Below are 19,716 nucleotides of genomic sequence, written 5' to 3'. Positions count from 1 at the left end.
TTGGCTCACCTCAACCTCTGCCTCCCAGGTTCAAGTGATTCTCCTGCCTCAGCCTCCTGAGTAGCTGGGATTACAGGCATGTGCCACCACGCCCAGCTAATTTTGTATTTTTAGTAGAGACAGGGTTTCTCCATGTTGGTCAGGCTGGTCTTGAACTCCTGACCTCAGGTGATTTGCCCGCCTACGCCTTGCTGGGATTACAGGTGTGAGCCACTGCACCCGGCCCATTTTAATTGGCTTTCTACTGCCTCTTGAGATGGATATTTAGATCATCCTTTCCAACCCTTTCGCTTATGTGTATATTTAAGACTATTTTGTTTCCCTCTTAGTGTGACCTTAGCTGCATCCCTCATTTTTGTTATATCATATCTTATTACTCAGTTCAAAATGTTTTCTAATTTTTGTTTGTTCTTATATAACCTGTGGGTTATTTCAAAATATATTATTTAAATTCTAGGTTCTTAGGGTATTTGTCTATGTATCTTTTGTTAATTGATTTCTAGCTAAATTCCATCATGGTAAGAAAATATATTTTATGTGATTTGTGTCTTTTGAACTTTATTGAAATTTACTTTATAGCCTTTTACATTAGTAGACCTGAAAAGACTGCTATCTGTGTTGTTTTTACAGTGTTCCACATATATTATTTAGGTCAAGTTTGTTAATTTTCTGTTCAAGTTTTCCTTATATCTAATGATTTTATCAGCTTATAATATCAATTACTGAGAGAAGCTTATAAAAAATTCAAACTATGATTGTGGATTTATCTGTTTCTTTATCCTCCGATGGATTACCTCCTGGGATACAGTCACTCCCGCTGGCTTTAGAGGGTCCATTTCAATGGAACCATCTAGAACCTTTGCTCCTGGCTTGCAGCAGATAGCCTTTATTGTGCTTTCCAGAGACATTTATGTTCACCTCATCTGTGTATTTTTCAATGCTGTGATTTAAGAAGTATCTTCTAGGACATAGTTGGGGTGTGTATATGCGTATTGGAAAGAGGATTATCTGAGCAAATCACATAAGGTAAATCCACCTTAATTTTCCAAGCTCTTTAAGTTTTGAATCATTTCCTCTGAATTAGATCAAAGAATATTTGGCAATTCAGCTTCATTCAGTATAGGTCACTGTCAATTCAAAGTTTCAGTCAACTAGTTGGTTGCACAATATGAACCTCTCCCAACTCAGAATAATACTGAATTCAGGGTCTCTGGTAGGTATAATCATGTCAGTGATTTTAGCCCTACATAGGAGTATATCAGCATTTTCTTCTCTTGCTGATCAAGCATCCTCAGAATCCATTCCCATACATAATCCTACATAACCGTCATGTTTCTGCAGTACATATGTGGTTGGTAGAGTAATGGCATCTCAAAGGTGCCCACATCCTGGTCTCGGAACCTGTGAATATGTTATCTAACTTGATTAAAGGGACTTTGCAGCTGTGATATCAGGTTCATGATCTTGAGGTGGGGAGATTATCCTGGATTATGTGGGTAGGTCCAGTGTCATTGCAAAGGTCTTCATAAGAGGGAATCAGGAGGGTCACAGGGAGATACGGAATGTGATGGGGAAGCAGAGGTTGGAGTGGTTTGGGGTCATGAGCCAATCTGGTAACCTCTGGAAGCTGGAAAAGGCGAGGAAACTTGTTCTCCCCTAGAGCCTCCAGAAGGAACCATCCCTGCTGACCCCTTTTAGACTTCCAGAACTCTAAGACTATAATTTTGTGGTGTGGAGCCACTGAGGTTGTGGTAACTTGTTACAGCAGCAATAGAAAACTAGCATAACACATTAGCAAATCTTGCCATTTTTTTTCTTCAAATATGTGCTTCTGTTGCATCCAATTTTGTAATAATGCCATAATTACAGTCCTTGATCTGACTCTAGCTGTGGTTCTGGAAGCAAAGAGGGATGATGGGATAGAACCTAGGGGAAAATAGCATTACCCTGCAAGGTGACTATCTCCGATGAGGTCATTATAGAAACTGCTTCTGCTAGCAAGCAAGGCTCAGGGAATTTAGAGACTTAGGTACTTGGAGTCAGCTAGTTCTCCCAAACTCCTCCATTTGAACACTTTGGGTCCCAGTCTTTGCCTTAACTTTCAGATAAGAGGTCCAGTAAAGTTATTAATTTCTTCTGTACTGTAATTTGTAGAACTGGAGCTGCTCTTTTCCTTTAACAACAGTCTTAGAAACTCCTGATGAATTCACATTTCCTGGAGATAAGAATTTAAAATCTGAAGCCTGTCATTTTTTTTTTTTTCTATAAGCTCCACCACATAATTAGAGGTAGCCACTCCACATCCTCATTCCAGATCACCAGGGATCATTTATATAGCTGTTTTTCTACTCAGAGCCTTGGGCTACCAGTGTTCCATCCTCAAATACTAATTGTATCTTCACCATGCAGCCCAATCAAAGAACTGATCCCAGAGCCCCATTTTTTTCATGAAGGCCTGTTACCTATAAACTCTTGTGATACCCGTAGCCATATAGGTCATTATCTTAGTTTCCTATGACTGCAACAACAAATTACAACTTTAGTCACTTAAAACAACACATATTACAGTTCTGAAGGTCAGGAGTCCTAAAATTGGCCCAGCGCAGTGGCTCACGCCTGTAATCCCAACACTGGGAGGCCGAGGTGGGCAGATCACATGAGGTCAGGAGTTCGAGACCAGCCTGGCCAACATGGTGAAACCTCGTCACTACTAAAAATACAAAAATTAGCCGGTCATGGTAGTGCATGCATGTAGTCCCAGCTACTCAAGAGGTTGAGGCAGGAGAATCGCTTGAACACGGGAGACGGAGGTTGCAGTGAGCTGAGATTGCGCCACTGCACTCCAGCCTGGGAGACAGAGCGAGACTCTGTCTCAAAAAAAGAAGATGAAGGTTGCATTCCCTCCAGAGGCTCTAGGGGAGAATCTCCTTTGCCTTTTCCATCTTCTGAAAGCTGCCTACGTTCCTCTGCTCATCATCACCCCCAACCCCACCCCACCTTACTGTATTTTCAAAGCCAGTAACATAGTATCTTTAGATCTCCTTCGCTTGCCTGGTGTATCGCAGCACTTTGGGAGGCTGAGGTGGGTGGATCACTTGAAGTCAGGAGTTTGAGACCCGCCTGGCCAACATGGTGAAACCCTTTTCTACCAAAAAATACAAAAATTAGCCAGGCATGGTAACGCACCCCTGTAGTCGCCACTACTCAGGAGGCTGAGGTACGAGAATTATTTGAACCCAGGAGGTAGAGGTTGCAATGAGCTGAGATCGTGCCACTGCACTCCAGGGCAACAGAGTGAGAGACCCTGTCTCAAAAAAGCAAAAAACAAGGCTGGGCACGTGGCTCACACCTGTAATCCCATCACTTTGGGAGGCCAAGGCAGGTGGATCATTTGAGGTCAGAAGTTTGAGATCAGCCTGGCCAACATGTTGAAACCCCATCTCTACTAAAAATATAAGTTAGCCAGGCCTGGTGGCAGGTGTCTATAATTCCAGCTTCTTGGGAGGCTGCGGCAGGAGAATCGCTTCAACCCGGGAGTCAGAGGTTGCAGTGAGCCAGATGATGCCACTTTACTCCAGCCTGGGCAGTAGAGCAAGACTCAGTCTAAAAAAAAAAAGACAACAACAAGATCTCCTTCTCTCTCTGACCTTTGCTTCCATTGTCCCATTGTCACATCTCCTTCTCTGTCTCTGAGTCCTTTTTTCTCTTAGAAGGACCTTTGTGATTATATTGGGCCCTCCAAAATCATCCAAGATACTCTTCCCATCTCAAATCCGTACCCTTAATCACATCTACAACGTCCCTTTCGCCATGGGAGATCACATGTTCACAGGTTCCCTCGAAGGATTCGGATGCGACAAGTTTGGAGGAGCCATTCTTTTGTCTACCATACTCATGTTTCAGTTGTAGACGAAAGAATCCAGTTCTTCTGGGATAAGCAGAAAAGGGAACTAGTTGGTTTACTGAATCATTGGAATGGCTATAATAGAAGATTCCCAGAGCTATACTTTGAACAAGGAAGCTGCTTCGGAGGTCAGCCTGACAGCACAGCCTCTGCCACAGCTTCAGCCAAAACCCCTCTACCACTGTACTTCCAGAAGGATCATGCAGTCACGCAGTCACTTCACAGTACTCACCCTGCCTTCAGTGAGGGTTCATCTCAGTGAAAACTAGGTCTTACAGAAATGCTGGCAGGAGGGGAGTCTAGGAAATGTAGCTTTTGGAGATTTAGCAACATCTAGTATTACACACAACGTCATGATAGAAAGGGGTTGAAATAGTGTTAAGTGAGTCGGTCTTCAAAATATGCAGCCTATTAGGTGATGAGGAAGCCTTTACTGCAGAGACAGATGGTGTTTGAGCAGACACCTGAGGGGAGTGAAGGAGCAAAGCCAGAGATCAACTCAGAGAAGAGCATTCCGAGCAGAGGGAACAGTTGTAAAGGACGATGCCGTTAGTAAAATAGCCTTTTGTTTTGGGTAATTGAATAGGCAAAGTAACCTTGAATTTTCATGAGAGACTTCTTTTTTTCCCTCCCAGAAAAATAAGGGAACAGTGTACTTTCTTGCAACAAAAAAGATGATTATATTTACCAAATCTATAGTGCCATCCATTCAAAGACACATCATTGTTTTAGGAACCAATAAAAAAGAAAAATATGGCCGGACGCGGTGGCTCATGCCTGTAATCCCAGCACTTTGGGAGGCTGGGGCAGGCAAACCACAAGGTCAGGAGTTTGAGACCAGCCTGCTCAACATAGTGAAACCTCATCTCTACTAAAAATACAAAAAATTAGCTGGGCATGATGGTGAGCACCTGTAATCCCAGCTACTTGGGAGGTTGAGGCAGGAGAATCACTTGAACCCAGGAGGCGGAGGTTGCAGTGAGCTGAGATTGCAGCACTGCATTCCAGCCTGGTGACAGAGCGAGACTCTGTCTTAAAAAAAAAAAAAAAGAAAGAAAGAAAAATGCTGCCAATTAAACTATGACTTGCTGCTGGTTGTAAGATATACTCTGATTTTAAAGATGTTACAATGCGAAAACAAACAACTGCGTGTGAGAGTCAGTGAAATGGGCAAGATGAATGGGTAAGATGGATCCGGCTATTTTCTTTCATTTGACTGTTAGTCTTTGATTTCAGAACTGTAGAAGATTTGAAAAATAATGAAAGCCAATGGAAAGATTCCCCACTGGCAACTAGACACCGCGAAATGCTGAAGCGCTGTAAAACTCAGCTTAAGGTTTGTATAGCTAAGTGGAATAATTATAGACCAGCCTCATAGTGATAATTTTCCCAACAGAATATATGCCTTGAGTGAGCAGTTTAGTGTCCTCACTTTTTCTTTGTTATTCTTTTCCCTTCCGATAAAATAGTATATTTTAAAACTTGTTGATACCTTACTTATATGTGTATATAATTATTTCAGTCTCAGGACAGAATATGGATAGATATGCTTCTGCTGTGACTATGAATTCTTAATGGGTTTTATGATTCTCAGTTTAACATCACCTCCCTTGGCTGGGCGCAGTGGCTCACACCTGTAATCCCAGCACTTTGGGCGGCCTAGGCGGGTGGATCACGAGGTCAGGAGATGGAGACCATCCTGGCTAACACGGTGAAACCCTGTCTCTACTAAAAATACAAAAAAAAATTAGCCAGGCGTGGTGGCGGGCACCTGTAGTCCCAGCTACTCAGGAGGCTAAGGCAGGAGAATGCCATGAACCCGGGAGGCAGAGCTTGCAGTGAGCCAAGATCACGCCACTGCAGTCCAGCCTGGGCGACAGAGCGAGACTCCGTCTCAAAAAAAAAAAAAAAAAAAAAAAAAGACAACAACAACAAAAATCACCTCTCCTTCCCTGCCTTATGCAGGGCCCTCCTCACCTGCTGTCTCCCACCCCCTCGCCCCAACACTCATCCAGTATATCTAGCCATGCATTTCCATGATACTTGACAAAGAGTATCTGTGGTAGTGGAAAGATCTCTTTCCTTTGCCCCTCATTCTTTCTTTTTAATTAAAAATAATTCATCACACAAAACCTAACTATAGATGGGAATATTCTTGCTGGTGAGACATAGCTAAAAACATATGCCAGCTGACATTGTACAAATAAAGCATAAATAGCAAATTTATGCATTTTTCTTCTATTCATGTTCCAGTTATAAACCTGAGTGTTAGCTGGTCATGCATTCTGTTGAACAGTAGGATAATATGTGGAAAGTTTACCTGACATAGCTTTCTAGTACCAGTTAAGATTTCAGTTTTATTTACTAATAGACTAGACTTCTTCAAGATGCACAGTTAACCAGGGGCCCTTATCTGGGGTCTGTGGACCCCCCTAAGCAGTCCACAGATGTGTTTCAAGGGGATCTATAAACTGCTTAAATTGCCAGGCATGGTGGCTCACACCTGTAATCCCAGCACTTTGAGAGGCCGAGGCAGGCAGATCACTTGAGGTCAGGAGTTCGAGACCAGCCTGGCCAACATGGTGAAACCCTGTCTCTACTAAAAATACAAAAATTAACTGGGTGTGGTGGCACACGACTGAAATCTCTGCCATTTGGGAGACTGAGGCAGGAGAATTGCTTGAACCTGGCAGGCAGAAGTTGCAGGGAGCCAAAATCGCGCCACTGCACTTCAGCCTGGGCACCAGAGCAAGACTCTGTCTCAAAATAAATAAATAAGAAACATAAAAACTGCTTAAATGTATACATCAGTGTGTGCATGCATGTGTGTGTAATTCTGTCAACAGGCCTCTAGGTAGGAATTCCATCCTTAGTGACCAGCATTTTGCCCGAGGGCAGCTCGTAAGAGGCGACACTGGAATTCAGACACTGATTGTTTGGCTTTTTCCCACTAACCACCCTGACACCCATAGGGCCTCCCTGTTGCCACCCTCTCCTCATCAGGTTATTTACTTGTGACTGTTGGAACTCAACATTTTGAGCTTTAACTGTGTGCTAGACCTGGTGGTACTCGGTGGTTTGCTTGCCACGCCTTTGTTTTTCTCAGGAAAAAGGTCTTGAGACACAACCAGCGTCTTATAGCTAGTTAAGAGATGAAGCTCTAGAAGCTCTGGAACCCAAATTTCCCATCTCCTGGCCCCAGTCCCTGCCCAGTCCCCCTGTAGGGACTTAGCTACTGACTGATCTTTGGGTGGGGACATCCCTGCTTCCACAGAAACTGGTACGGTGCAAGGCCTGTGCTGATGCTGGCCTACTTGACGAGAGCTTCCTGAGAAGATGTCTGAATTTTTATGGCCTTCTCATTCAGCTGCTGCTCCGCATCCTGGACCCCGCATATCCCGAGTGAGTGTACTTCTTCCTGTTTCCCTCGTCCCTCCTTGGCTGGGCTATGTTGTCTTTATTGTCCTTCAAAGTTGATAACTAAAACCAAAACCCTTTGTTTATCAAGAATTCACTTCTCTGCAAGGCACAGTGGTTCACGCCTGTAATCCCAGCACTTTGGGGGAGGCTGAGGCAGATGGATAACTTGAGGTCAGGAGTTCAAGACCAGCCTGGCCAACATGGCGAAACCGTGTCTCTACTAAAAATACAAAAATTAGCCGGGCTTGGTGGCAGATGCCTGTAGTCATAGCTACTCAGGAGGCTGAGGCATGAGAATCGTTTGAACCCAGGAGGCGGAGGTTGCAGTGAGCCGAGATCATGCTACTGCACTCCAGCCTGGGCGACAGAGCGAGACTCTGTCCCCACCCAAAAAAAAAGAGAATTCACTTCTCAGTTTCCAGATTGCATTTATATAGATTATGTAGTTATATTGATAGGTGTTTTCCCTGTAATTAGTTACAATAATAGGCAAATGTCAACACCTGTTATTTTAATTTTGACAAGTTTTCTTTAAAATTTGCTATAAAGTCTTTGATTGATAGAAAGAGAAATCTATAAATTGGAAGCCAAAAGCTGGAGATAATATTAGGCCCTCCTAAGCACTGGGTCCAGGAATACCCACCTAATTCAGAGAGTGAGCTAAGAACATTGTTGATCACTTTGTCATCAACTGGTCATCTCCTCCAGGCAACCATTTTTGTTTTATTTATTATTATTATTATTTTACTGTTATGAAGTCTCTGGTTCACTGATGTTGGTGAGATTGGCCCAAGACCCGTGAAGGCGTGGAAAATATTATTTAAAATATGTGTGTGGGCCGGGTGCGGTGGCTCACGCCTGTAATCCCAGCACTTTGGGAGGCCAGGGCGGGTGGATCACATGGTCAGGAGATCGAGACCATCTTTGCTAACACGGTGAAACCCCATCTCTACTAAAAATACAAAAAATTAGCTGGGCGCTGTGGCGGGTGCCTGTAGTCCCAGCTACTCGGGAGGCTGAGGCAGGAGAATGGCGTGAACCTGGGAGGCGGAGCTTCCGGTGAGCCGAGATCACGTCTCTGCACTCCAGCCTGGGTGACGAGCAAGACTCCATCTCAAAAAAAAAAAAAATGTGTGTAGCTCTGTTGTTTCAATTTGAGTTGCACAAAATGACCAAATAGGACCTTTTTATTTCCTTCCCATTTTACTTATTGCATTAACCTTAACAAGAAATCAAGAAGGCTGGGCGTGGTGGCTCACGTCTGTAATCCCAGTACTTTGGAAGGCTGAGGCAGGTGGATCACTTGAGGTCAGGAGTTCGAGACCATCCTGGCCAACGTGGTGAAACCCCGTCTCTACTAAAAATACAAAAATTAGCCAGGTGTGGTGGTGGGCGCCTGTAATCCCAGCTACTCGGGAGGCTGAGGCACAAGAATTGCTTGAACCCAGGAGGCAGAGGTTGCAGTGAGCCGAGATCACGCCACTGTACTCCAGCCTGGGTGACAGGGTGAGACTCTGTCTCAAAAAAAAAAAAAAAAAAAAAAATCAAGAAAAGGGCCAGGTGTGGTGGCTCACACCTGTAATCCCAGCACTTTGGGAGGCCAAGACGGGTGGATCACTTGAGGTCAGGAGTTCGAGACCAGGCTGGCCAACATGGTGAAACCCTGTCTCTATTGAAAATACAAAAATTAGCCAGGTATGGTGGCATGTGCCTGTAATCTCAGCTATTCTGGAGGCTGAGACATGATAATCGATTGAACCGGGGAGGTGGAGGTTGCAGTGAGCCAAGATTGCACCACTGCACTCCAGCCTGGGTGACAGAGTGAGACTCCATCTCAGGGGAGAAGAAAAAGAAATCAAGAAAAGGAAAACATTTCACACATACCCTTGCATATGCACTGTCTTCGTTATTCCCTGTTCATTTCTGGTTGTAGTTTCTTTGCCTATGTATTTATTACATAGTTGTATTACAGAATGAGTTTTTTCCCCAAATGAAATACTTATCCGATGGTAATGTAATACTCCTTGTAGTTTGATGTACCATAATTTCATTTAATAAATTGTGCTTTTTTTCTCTTTGACAGTATAACACTGCCTTTAAATTCAGATGTCCCCAAGGTATTTGCAGCGTTGCCTGAGTTTTATGTAGAAGATGTTGCAGAATTTTTATTTTTTATTGTACAGTAAGTGCCTTTAATATTTTACATAGTTCTAATATGTTTTTGTGCATAATACTATAATATTCTGAGCTATGTTGCAAACCTCCATTACATGCCTGAAATTTGATGTAACTGTTTTAACTGAATGCTGCCTAGAGACTGGAAAAAATAAATCCAACTGTGGCACCAGTCCAATTCCAATAATATCTCAAAGACAGAGGCAGGATTAACAGTGCAGATAATGTATTCCGTGAAAATTGAGTTGAATTTCTAATAGTTAAATATGTGTTTCTGAGCAACAGAAGGAGGAAACAGTTTATAAATGTCTGAATGAACATCCCAAACCCAGAAATATCCACATCTATATTTTGTACTAAAATTTGTCTCAATTGTAAAATTGGAGAATGCTTACCAAAAAATGGTTTGAATTTCTAACTTGTATTGTAGGGTTTTAATTTTTTTTTCAAATCCTTATTTGGTTTATCAAATTAACATTTTATTTCTAAAACATTACAGGTTAGAAGAATTACAATTTCAATCCCTTGGCACCATGATAGCACCTATGGCTAGCTGAGGGAGTGGTATGTGAAGTCTATTGTGAAAAGTAAAAGTCATGCTGGGCACTGTGGCTCATGCTTGTAGTCCCAGACATGCGGGAGGATTGCTTGAGCCTAGTTCAAGACCAGTCTGGGCAACGCAGCAAGTCTGCATCTCTTTAAAAAAAAAATAAATAAATAGTATAGGTCCCCAGTCACAGAATACAAATTGTGAAAGTTTTGTAACAAACAACGGGAAAAAAACAAAATTAGTATAAATGATTTTAAAATAAGGGCCAAAAGTAAATGGAGCAAGTTATATTGCTGTCATAAAAGCTGCCTTTAAAAAAAAGCCCAAATCAAGGCAGAGGTTGCAATGAGCAGAGATCATGCCACTACACTCCAACCTGGGCAACATACACAAAAAAACCCAAATCATTGGTGACACGTGATTTTGATTGGAGGCGGAGCTTGCAGTGAGCCGAGATCGCGCCACTGCACTCCAGCCTGGGCGACAGAGCGAGACTCTGTCTCAAAAAAAAAAAAAACAAGTCACTGTAAACTGAACGAGTTCAAGGGCACTCCCAAACCTATTTATCCTGCCTTCCCCTCCTCACTTACTGACACCAGCCTTCACCCAAGATGAGTTTCTCAGCAGTTTCTCAGCGGTCTCTTTCTTGCTCTTCTTGCCTCTGTTCAGATACTCTCCCCAGGCGCTTTATGAGCCCTGTACTCAGGATATTGTGATGTTCCTTGTTGTGATGTTGTGCAACCAGAACTACATCCGAAACCCATATTTGGTGGCCAAACTGGTAGAAGTCATGTTTATGACCAACCCTGCTGTTCAGCCACGAACCCAGAAGTTTTTTGAAATGATTGAGAACCATCCTCTCTCCACCAAGTTGTTGGTACCTTCCCTGATGAAGTTTTATACAGGTAGGTTGCTGGAACACAGTGTAGCACATGGCAGGCCAACTTAGGTAAGGTCATCTAAAGCTAGTGGACGACGTTGCTCTAAGCCTGTTACCTAATATCCTGCTACCTGTGTGTATAACCTACTAACCTGTGGCCTGCAGAGGATGTACTTTTGGTTCTTCTTGCCCTGAGTAGTTAGGAGTAGGACAACCATTCCACCTACTGGTCTCTGATGATTCAGCAGGAACCACTGAAAGTCAGATGATTAGCACCGAGACCCAGGGTATCAAGAGCACAAGTTGGTAGTGTTATCTGAATGGAATTAATCTGGTTCATTTTACCTTTGAACTTACAGCATTTGTTTTTTAACACTATCCTATAACCCACTTTCCAAAGTGTGGGTAAAACAGGGAGCTTGTTAAAAATGCATATTCTTGGTCCGGGTGCGGTGGCTCATGCCTGTAATCCCAGCACTTTGGGAGGCCAAGGCGGGCGGATCACAAGGTCAGGAGTTCAAAACCAGCCTGGCCAGTATGGTGAAACCCCATCTCTACTAAAAATACAAAAAAAAATTAGCCGGGCGTGGTTGCAGGTGCCTGTAGTCCCAGGGCGGTTGAGGGAGGAGAATTGCTTGAACCTGGGAGGCAGAGGTTGCAGTGAGCTGAGATCCCGCCACTGTATTCCAGCCTGGGCAAGAGAAAAAGACTCCATCTCAAATAATAATAATAATAATAATAATAATAATAATACCACTTTTCACCTGTCAAATTTATTTCTTAAGTTGAAAATACTTGGTACAAGCATGGTTGTAGAGAAGTAAGCTAACCTGCAAAAAACCTGCTTAATCTACCCTATAGCCAGTGTGCAGATTTAGTGCTATGAAACTCTCATGAGAATGCAGATTTAAAGCCTTTCTGAAAGGCAGTTTAGCAGCCCACACCAAGAGCCTTAAAAATGCTTTTATCAGGGCCAGGTGCAGTGGCTCACACCTGTAATCCCAGCACTTTGGGAGGCCGAGGCGGGTGGATCACCTGAGATCAGGAATTTGTGACCAGCCTGGCCAACATGGAGAAACCCCATCTCTACTAAAAATACAAAAATTAGCTGGGCGTGGTGGGCGGCGCCTGTCATCCCAGCTACTCAGGAGGCCGAGGCACGAGAATCGAGTGAACCTAGGAGGCAGAGGTTGCATTGAACTGAGATCACACCAGTGTGCTCCAGCCTAGGAGAAAGGGCAAGACTCCGTCTCAAAAAAGAAAAAAAAAAAAAGCACTGGGATAACAAATAGTAGGTGCAGGAAGTAGCCATCTATTATCCCTCAGTCTGGGGACCCAAGGGAAGAGCCTGGGCATCTCAGAACCCAGCTGCCCTGATGAGGGCTTGGATGGAGCTAGGACCCAGTCCTCTGTGGAAGGCCCTTGGCCAGCTGGTGCTGGTGTCTCTCTCGGGGGTTGTGCACGGTTGCTAGCTCTGGGGGTACGAGACAAAGCTGAAAATTGGAACCAACTGCTACTGCTGACAGTAAGTGCAAGGTCCTAAGTCCCTTGTTTCTCCTTCAGTTTTCCAGTTCTCCTGCAGCACCCCCTATTGGCAACCCTAGAGAGGGCGGGCTGCCAAAGGAAAGATTCTGCAGTGCCAGCCCCAGAATCACAAAGCCAACTACAAAGAGTGCATGTGGGCTGGGCATGGTGACTCCAGCTAATAATCCTAGCACTTTAGGAGGCCAAGGTGGGAGGATCGTTTGAGCCTAAGAGTTGGAGACCAGCCTGGGCAACATGGCGAGACCCCATCTCTACGAAAAATTTAAAAATTAGATGCCTGTTGTCCCAGCTACTAAGGAGGCAGAGGTGGGAGGAAGGCTTGAGCCCAGGAGTTCAAGGCTGCAGTGAGCTATGATCTTGCTGCTGCACTCCAGCCTGTGAAACAGAGCAAGACCCTGTTTCTAAACAAACAAAAAAAAAAGGTAAAAAGACTGGGTTTCGGCCAGGCACAGTAGCTTACACTTGTAATCCCAGAACTTTGGGAGGCCAAGGTGGTGGATCACCTGAGGTCAGGAGTTCGAGACTAGCCTGACCAAAATGGTGAATCCTAGTCTCTACTAAAAGTAAAAGTTAGGCCGGGCGTGGTGGCTCACGCCTGTAATCCCAGCATTTTGGAAGACTGAGGTGGGTGGATCCCAAGGTCAAGAGATCGAGATGAGCCTCGCCAACATGGTGAAACCCCGTCTCTACTAAAAATACAAAAATTAGGCCTGGCACGGTGGCTCACGCTGTAATCCTAGCACTTTGGGAGGCTGAGGTGGGCGAATCACCTGAGGTTGGGAGTTCAAAACCAGCCTGACCAACATGGTGAAACCCTGTCTCTACTAAAAATACAAAATTAGCCTGGCATGGTGGCACATGCCTGTAATCCCAGCTACTTGGGAGGCTGAGGCAGGAGAATCACTTGAACCCGCGAGGCAGAGGTTACGGTGAGCCGAGATCACGCCATTGTAATCCAGCCTGGGCAACAAGAGCAAAACTCCGTCTCAAAAACAAAAATTAGCTGGACGTGGTGGCATGTGCCTGTAGTCCCAGCTACTCGGGAGACTGAGGCAGGAGAATCTCTTGAACCGGGGAGGCAGAGGTTGCAGTGAGCCGAGATCGCGCCACTGCACTTCAGCCTGGTGACAGAGCAAGACTTCATCTCAAAAACAAAAACAAAAACCAAAACAAAACAAAATTAGCCGGGTGACGCATGCGTGTAATCCCAGCAACTTGAGAAGCTGAGGCAGGAGAATCGCTTGAACCCAGGAGGTGGAGGTTGTAGTCAGCCGAGATCTAAAAAAATTAAAAAAAAAAAAGAGTGGATTTGGAGCTACGAGACAACTGAATAGCTATACTCTGACATAAGAATTTAATTTCTTGAAATTTATTCAATGGAAATAATTACGAATGTTTGTAAGTGATGTTCTCCACAGCATTATTTATAAAGCATTGCAGTGAAAATAATAAAAACAACTGGCCGGGCTCAGTGACTCACGCCTGTAATCCCAGCACTTTGGGAAGCTGAGGCAGGAGGATCATCTGAGGTCAGGAGTTGGAGGCTTAGTCTGGCCAAAATGGTGAAACCCCGTCTCTACTAAAAATACAAAAAAATTTAGCTGGACGTAGTGGTGCACACCTATAGTCCCAGCTTCTCTGGAGTCTAAGGCAGATGAATCACTTGAATCAGGGAGGCAGAGGTTGCAGTGAGCCAAGATCGTGCCATTGCACTCCAGCCTGGGCTACAAGAGCAAATCTCCATCTCAAAAAAAAAAAAAAGGAATGTAGGGAAGGACATACACCAAAATAGTAACAGTGCATTGGTTATTTTTGAATGGTAGCATTATAAATAGTTTTTATTTTTATTTTATTATCTGAACTTCTTAATTTTTCTACAGTAAACATGTATTGTTAGTAGTAAACACAAAACAATTTTAGTTAAATTTACTTTGTAGTCAGTGTTCTGGGCCTGTCACTGTGGCTTCAGGAGAGAGAGAGAGAGAGAGAGAGAGTGTGTGTGTGTGTGTGTGTGTGTGTGTGTGTGTGTGTGTGTGTGTTTGTGTGTACACAACAGAACTGGGCCTGTTGCCTATAAGACGAGTGCTGGGCCTAGTGGAGTCCTGCTGGGAATGTTCCAGAAGGAATTGGGTGGGGGTTGTTCTCTCTTTCCTCTTTGCCATGTGTGCCCTCTGGCCTGGACCACCTCTTCAGTCATAGATGGATGACGTCTGTACTAATAATAGCCACCACTTATTGAATGCTTACTAATCCTTTCACTTAATCCCCACAGCAGTCCTAAAGATAGTACTATAAATACATCCACTTTACAAATGAGGAAACTGAAGCTTAAAAGGGTCAAGAAGCTTGCTGAAGGTCAGTGGCTAGCAAGTGGCAGCAACCTCGCAGATGCCCTTTAGCACAGGTCCCCCTGGCTACTGTGCTGGTCTTCCTACAGCTACTAAGGGACCGGTGTGAGGGTACCCCTGAGGGAGGCATCACAGACATAGTCCCCAGTGCTCATCACCTCCATGTGAAGACCTGGCTGATTAGGTCCTGGTCCCTGAGCAGATGGGACTCTCAGAGATAAATTAAAAGTTGCCACACACAAGATCAGTATGTGGAACAAGCTCCTCTTAACACCACAGAGATAGTATTCTAGCTTAGAAAATGCTCAAGTTAGGCTGGGCGTGGTGGCTCACGCCTGTAATCCTAGCACTTTGGGAGTCCGAGACAGGTGAATCACTTGAGGCCAGGAGTTCGAGACCAGCCTGGCCAACATGGCGAAACCCTGTCTCTACTAAAAATACAAAAGATTATCCAGGTGTGGTGGTGGGGGCCTGTAATGCCAGCTACTTGGGAGGCTGAGGCTGGGGAATTGCTTGAACCGGGACCTGGGAGGTGGAGGTCGCAGTGAGCCAAGATCTTGCCACTGTACTCCAGCCTGGGCTACAGAGTGAGACTCCATCTCAAAAAAAAAAAAAAAGAGAAAGAAGGCAGCAAGAATACCTGGGGGGAGGAGGGAGAGGTTCAACACAAGTCTAGTCCACCTACGGCCTTCTAGAACAAGGACCTGGGAATTAGAACTTGGGCTGGTATGACTTTGAGGGAACAGTAGAAGTGAATAAGAAGAAAAAAAAACTGTTGGGAGAAATGTATATTGTTTTGTTTCATTTTCTTTTCTTTTTTTTTTTTTTTTTTTGAGCTAGGGTCTTGCTCTGTCACCCACGCTAGAGTGTAGTGGTACAAGTACAGCACCATGCACTCTTGACCTCCCGGGCTCAAGTGATCCTCCTACCTCAGCCTCCCCTGTAGCTGGGACTGCAGGCATGTGCCACCACACCCAGCTAATTTTTGTGGTTTTTGTAGAGACGGGGTTTCACGATGTTCACCAGGCTGGTCTCAAACTCCTGAGCTCAAGTGATCTGCCCACCCGGGCCTCCTGAAGTGCTGGAAATACAGATGCGGGGCCCTGCTGAGATACATATTGCTACATAATAAATTAACATTTACTTAGTCTCTACTATATTCAGAATTGGGTGCAGATATTGGGGCATTTTAGATGATATGAGGCGTTGGGTTGGTCCTCCTGTATCTTCCTCTTGTAGGCTGTCCTTATGTCAACACTCCACACTTTAGCTCATGCTTTTATACAATTAATAAATGACATTTAGTTTATTTTAAGGAAAGGTTACTTAATGAATATACATAAGTACTTTCAGATCTTAGTATGATAGGTGTTAATTATCTTATTTTATTTTTAAATAGCTGTTTCCTTTTTTGGTCACACACACACAAAATGTGTTCTTTGGAAAATACAGAAAATATCAAAGACAAGGTATAGTGGCTCACACCTGTAATCTCAGTACTTTGGAAGGACGATGTAGGAGGATCACTTGAGGCAGGAATTTGAAACCAGCCTAGGCAACATAGTGAGACCCCATCTGTAAAAAAATTAAAAGTGAAAAAAAAAATTTTTGAGACAGAGTCTTGCTTTGTCGCCCAGGCTGGAGTGCAGTGGCATGATCTTGGCTCACTGCAACCTCTGTATCTGGATTCAAGCAATTCTCCTGCTTCAGCCTCCTGAGTAGCTGGAATTATGGGCACACACCACCATGCCCTGCTAGTTTTTGTATTTTTATTAATAGTAGAGGCGGGGTTTTGCTATGTTGGCCAGGCTGGTCTCGAACTCCTGGCCTCAAGTGATCTGCCTGCCTCGGCCTCCCAAAGTGCTGGGATTATAGGCGAGAGCCACCACGCTCAGCCATAAAAAATAAGCCACGCGTGGTGGATACACCTCCAGTCCCAGCTACTTGGGATGCTGAGGTGGGAGGATCACTTGAGCCCGAGAGGTTGAAGCTTCAGTGAGCCATTATTCACACCACTGCACTTTACCCTGGGTGACAGGGCAAGACCCTGTCTCCAAAAAAATAATAATAAAATAGTTGGGCATGGTGGCTCACGCCTGTAATCCCAGCACTTTGGGAGGCCAAGGTGGGTGGATCATGAGGCCAAGAGATCGAGACAATCCTGGCCAATATGGTGAAACCCCATCTTTACTAAAAATACAAAAATTAGCAGGGCGTGGTGGTGCATGTCTATAGTCCCAGCTACTAGGGAGGCTGAGGCAGGAGAATTGCTTGAACCCCGAGGCAGAGGTTGCAGTGAGCTGAGATCGTGCTACTGCACTCCAGCCTGGCGACAGAGCGGGACTCTGTCTCAAAAATAATAATAATAATAATAATAAAATTTGTCATGAATTCTGAAATTTCTCATGCCTAAGCTTTTGCCATTTGGACAAACAAGTTTGATTTTTATCCCTCTTTAATAGATTTAGGGATGATAGACACATTGGTGTTTTTTCAACACCAAAAATGGTCAATAGATAGACACATTTAGTAAATACATGGCCCTCAATAAAATTAAACCTAACTTTTTATCCGCTGAAGTATGTCCATTTGAGGTGCCATAGAATTTCTGTAAATTAATAACTTAAAATTAGGTGGGGGAGTATGATAATTCAGCTTTTGGTCATTGGTAAGTTGATGTTGTCCTAATGATGGGAGTTTTCCTAGCCCCGTTCCTTTAGGTGTTGTGTCATTGTCAAATCTTCATTGTGAAACTTTTGTCTTTAAAAGCAGCTTATAATTTCTGTCGTGCCTTACATGCAAAAGAAGTGCAAAATTTCACCAGCTCTCTGATTTTGCAGGTTTTACATTCACTCAGTATCATTGTTGGGGCAATAACTGGATTTGGAAAGCAAGAAAGTACATATCCCTCAGTACCTTTGTCTTTCTTCTTTAGATGTTGAGCATACCGGAGCCACCAGCGAGTTTTATGACAAGTTCACAATTCGCTATCACATTAGCACCATTTTTAAAAGCCTTTGGCAAAACATAGCTCACCATGGCACCTTTATGGAGGAGTTCAAGTGAGTATGGGGCCCCTCGTGTCACAACTTGCTTTCTTGCAAATCGCAGGTAGGATTGCAGCTTAAAAGCATGCACAGCTGGGTTCTTGTTGACTGTTTGCTTGGTCTCAGACTCCTTTGAGTTTACCACAAGATGCCACTAAATGTGGGCAGGATTTTTTAAATGGCTTTACTTGCAAGATATTGCTGAATTTTAGATTTGTCAAGATACTTTGGGGGTGGTACACAAGCGAAGATTGTATAGGGCAGGGCGTGGTGGCTCACGCCTGTAATCCCAGCACTTTGGGAGGCGGAGGCGGGCGGATCACTTGAGGTCAGGAGTTCAAGACCAGCCTGGCCAACATGGTGAAACCCCATCTCTATTAAAAATACAAAACATTAACTGGGTGTGGTGGCGCACGTCTGTTATCCTAGCTACTTGGGAAGCTGAGGCAGGAGAATCACTTGAACCCGGGAGGCAGAATTTGCAGTGAGCCGAGATTGTGCCAGTGCTCTCCAGCCTGGGTGACAGAGCGAGACTCCGTCTCAAAAAAAAAAAAAGAAAGGAAAAGAAAAGATCCTATAAATATGCTGAGATGATGGGTTAAGTGTTTTTTTGGTGTTTTCTACGATGACAGTGTTAAATGAAGTTGTCAGAATGAGTGAAATGAAATCTTAGTTCTTGAATGTTGGAAGGACTTTAGATTTTGCAACAATTAGGTCAGAGTTGTCATTTAAAGTATCATTCTTTGTGGTAAGGCCCTAAACCTTAATTAAAGACTTTTCATATACCTACCTGAAATCTGAGTGACTGCTTAAACCTGGACATTAGTAATTCCATCTAAATTATCTGTCAGTGCCTAAAAACAAAAGGGAGATGAAGATGCTGAACTCTTGAATTATTCTTCAAAAATTTTATCCCATCTAAGGGCCGGGCGTGGTGGCTCATGCCTGTAATCCCAGCACTTTGGGAGGCCGAGCAGGGCGGATCACGAGGTCAGGAGATCGAGACCATCCTGGCTAACCTAGTGAAACCCCGTCTCTACTAAAAATACCAAAAAATTAGCCAGGCATGGTGGTGGGCGCGGTGGCGGGCGCCTGTAGTCCCAGCTACTCAGGAGGCTGAGGCAGGAGAATGGCGTGAACCTGGGAGGCGGAGCTTGCAGTGAGCCGAGATGGTGCCACTGCACTCCAGCCTGGGCAACAGAGTGAGACTCCGTCTCAAATAAATAAATAAATAAATAAATAAAAATTTTATCCCACCTACTTGGATCTTTTGCAACCCATGTTAGATCTTTGATCAAATCTAGCTATACTTGTTAACCGAATTACTAGTCAATAATATACAAATTACCAGTGGAATAACTATTTGCCAGATAGATTTCTGTGAAGCAAACTTTTTAACTTTTTGTTTCCATAAACTGCTCTTATGGTCAGAATTGTGTTCCAGCTAAAGCCTGGCACGAGGCAGGCCCATGGCTTGGTCTGAATGGTGCTGATTGGAGCGCTTGTCCTGAACTTGCCATGTTCCTGAGATCGAGGCCTCCTGCACTTGTTCACAGGAACTTCTCTTCTCCAGCATGGGCTTACCACCCCGTAATTGCACAGTTGTAGACCCTGAAGTGTAGCTTCTTTTTTTCTCTACGAATCTGGCATCTCCAGAGTCTAACAGAGGTAGGCCAAGCTATTTCAGTTCACCAACAAGTTCTCATTATAACACGATCTGCAGAACAGTTCCTTAGATTGGAGGCTTCCAGTTTTAAAGTAAGTTAATATCCCACTTTATCAATATTACAGGTTCCAATTTTTCTTCCATGCGTCAGTCTTTGTGATAAGGAATAACTATATCAGTT

The 19,716-nt window shown here is 44.1% G+C and overlaps 1 protein-coding gene across 3 annotated transcripts in view; it reads left to right on the top strand.

Annotated features, from left to right (window-relative positions):
* Positions 1-19,716, top strand: part of UBE4B (ubiquitination factor E4B) — a 147,886-nt gene that overhangs the window by 106,899 nt on the left and 21,271 nt on the right. For all 3 annotated transcript variants that reach the window (XM_003822106.6, XM_008975635.6, XM_063594812.1), the window contains 5 exons: positions 5,141-5,240; positions 7,179-7,306; positions 9,408-9,506; positions 10,719-10,954; positions 17,758-17,884. In XM_003822106.6, the coding sequence (XP_003822154.1) occupies positions 5,141-5,240; positions 7,179-7,306; positions 9,408-9,506; positions 10,719-10,954; positions 17,758-17,884 (690 nt within the window). The remainder of the gene's footprint in view (positions 1-5,140; positions 5,241-7,178; positions 7,307-9,407; positions 9,507-10,718; positions 10,955-17,757; positions 17,885-19,716) is intronic.

This window comes from Pan paniscus, chromosome 1, assembly GCF_029289425.2.
Source record: "Pan paniscus chromosome 1, NHGRI_mPanPan1-v2.0_pri, whole genome shotgun sequence".
NCBI classification, from domain to species: Eukaryota; Metazoa; Chordata; class Mammalia; order Primates; family Hominidae; genus Pan; species Pan paniscus.
This window is presented reverse-complemented; position numbering and strand designations above follow the sequence as displayed.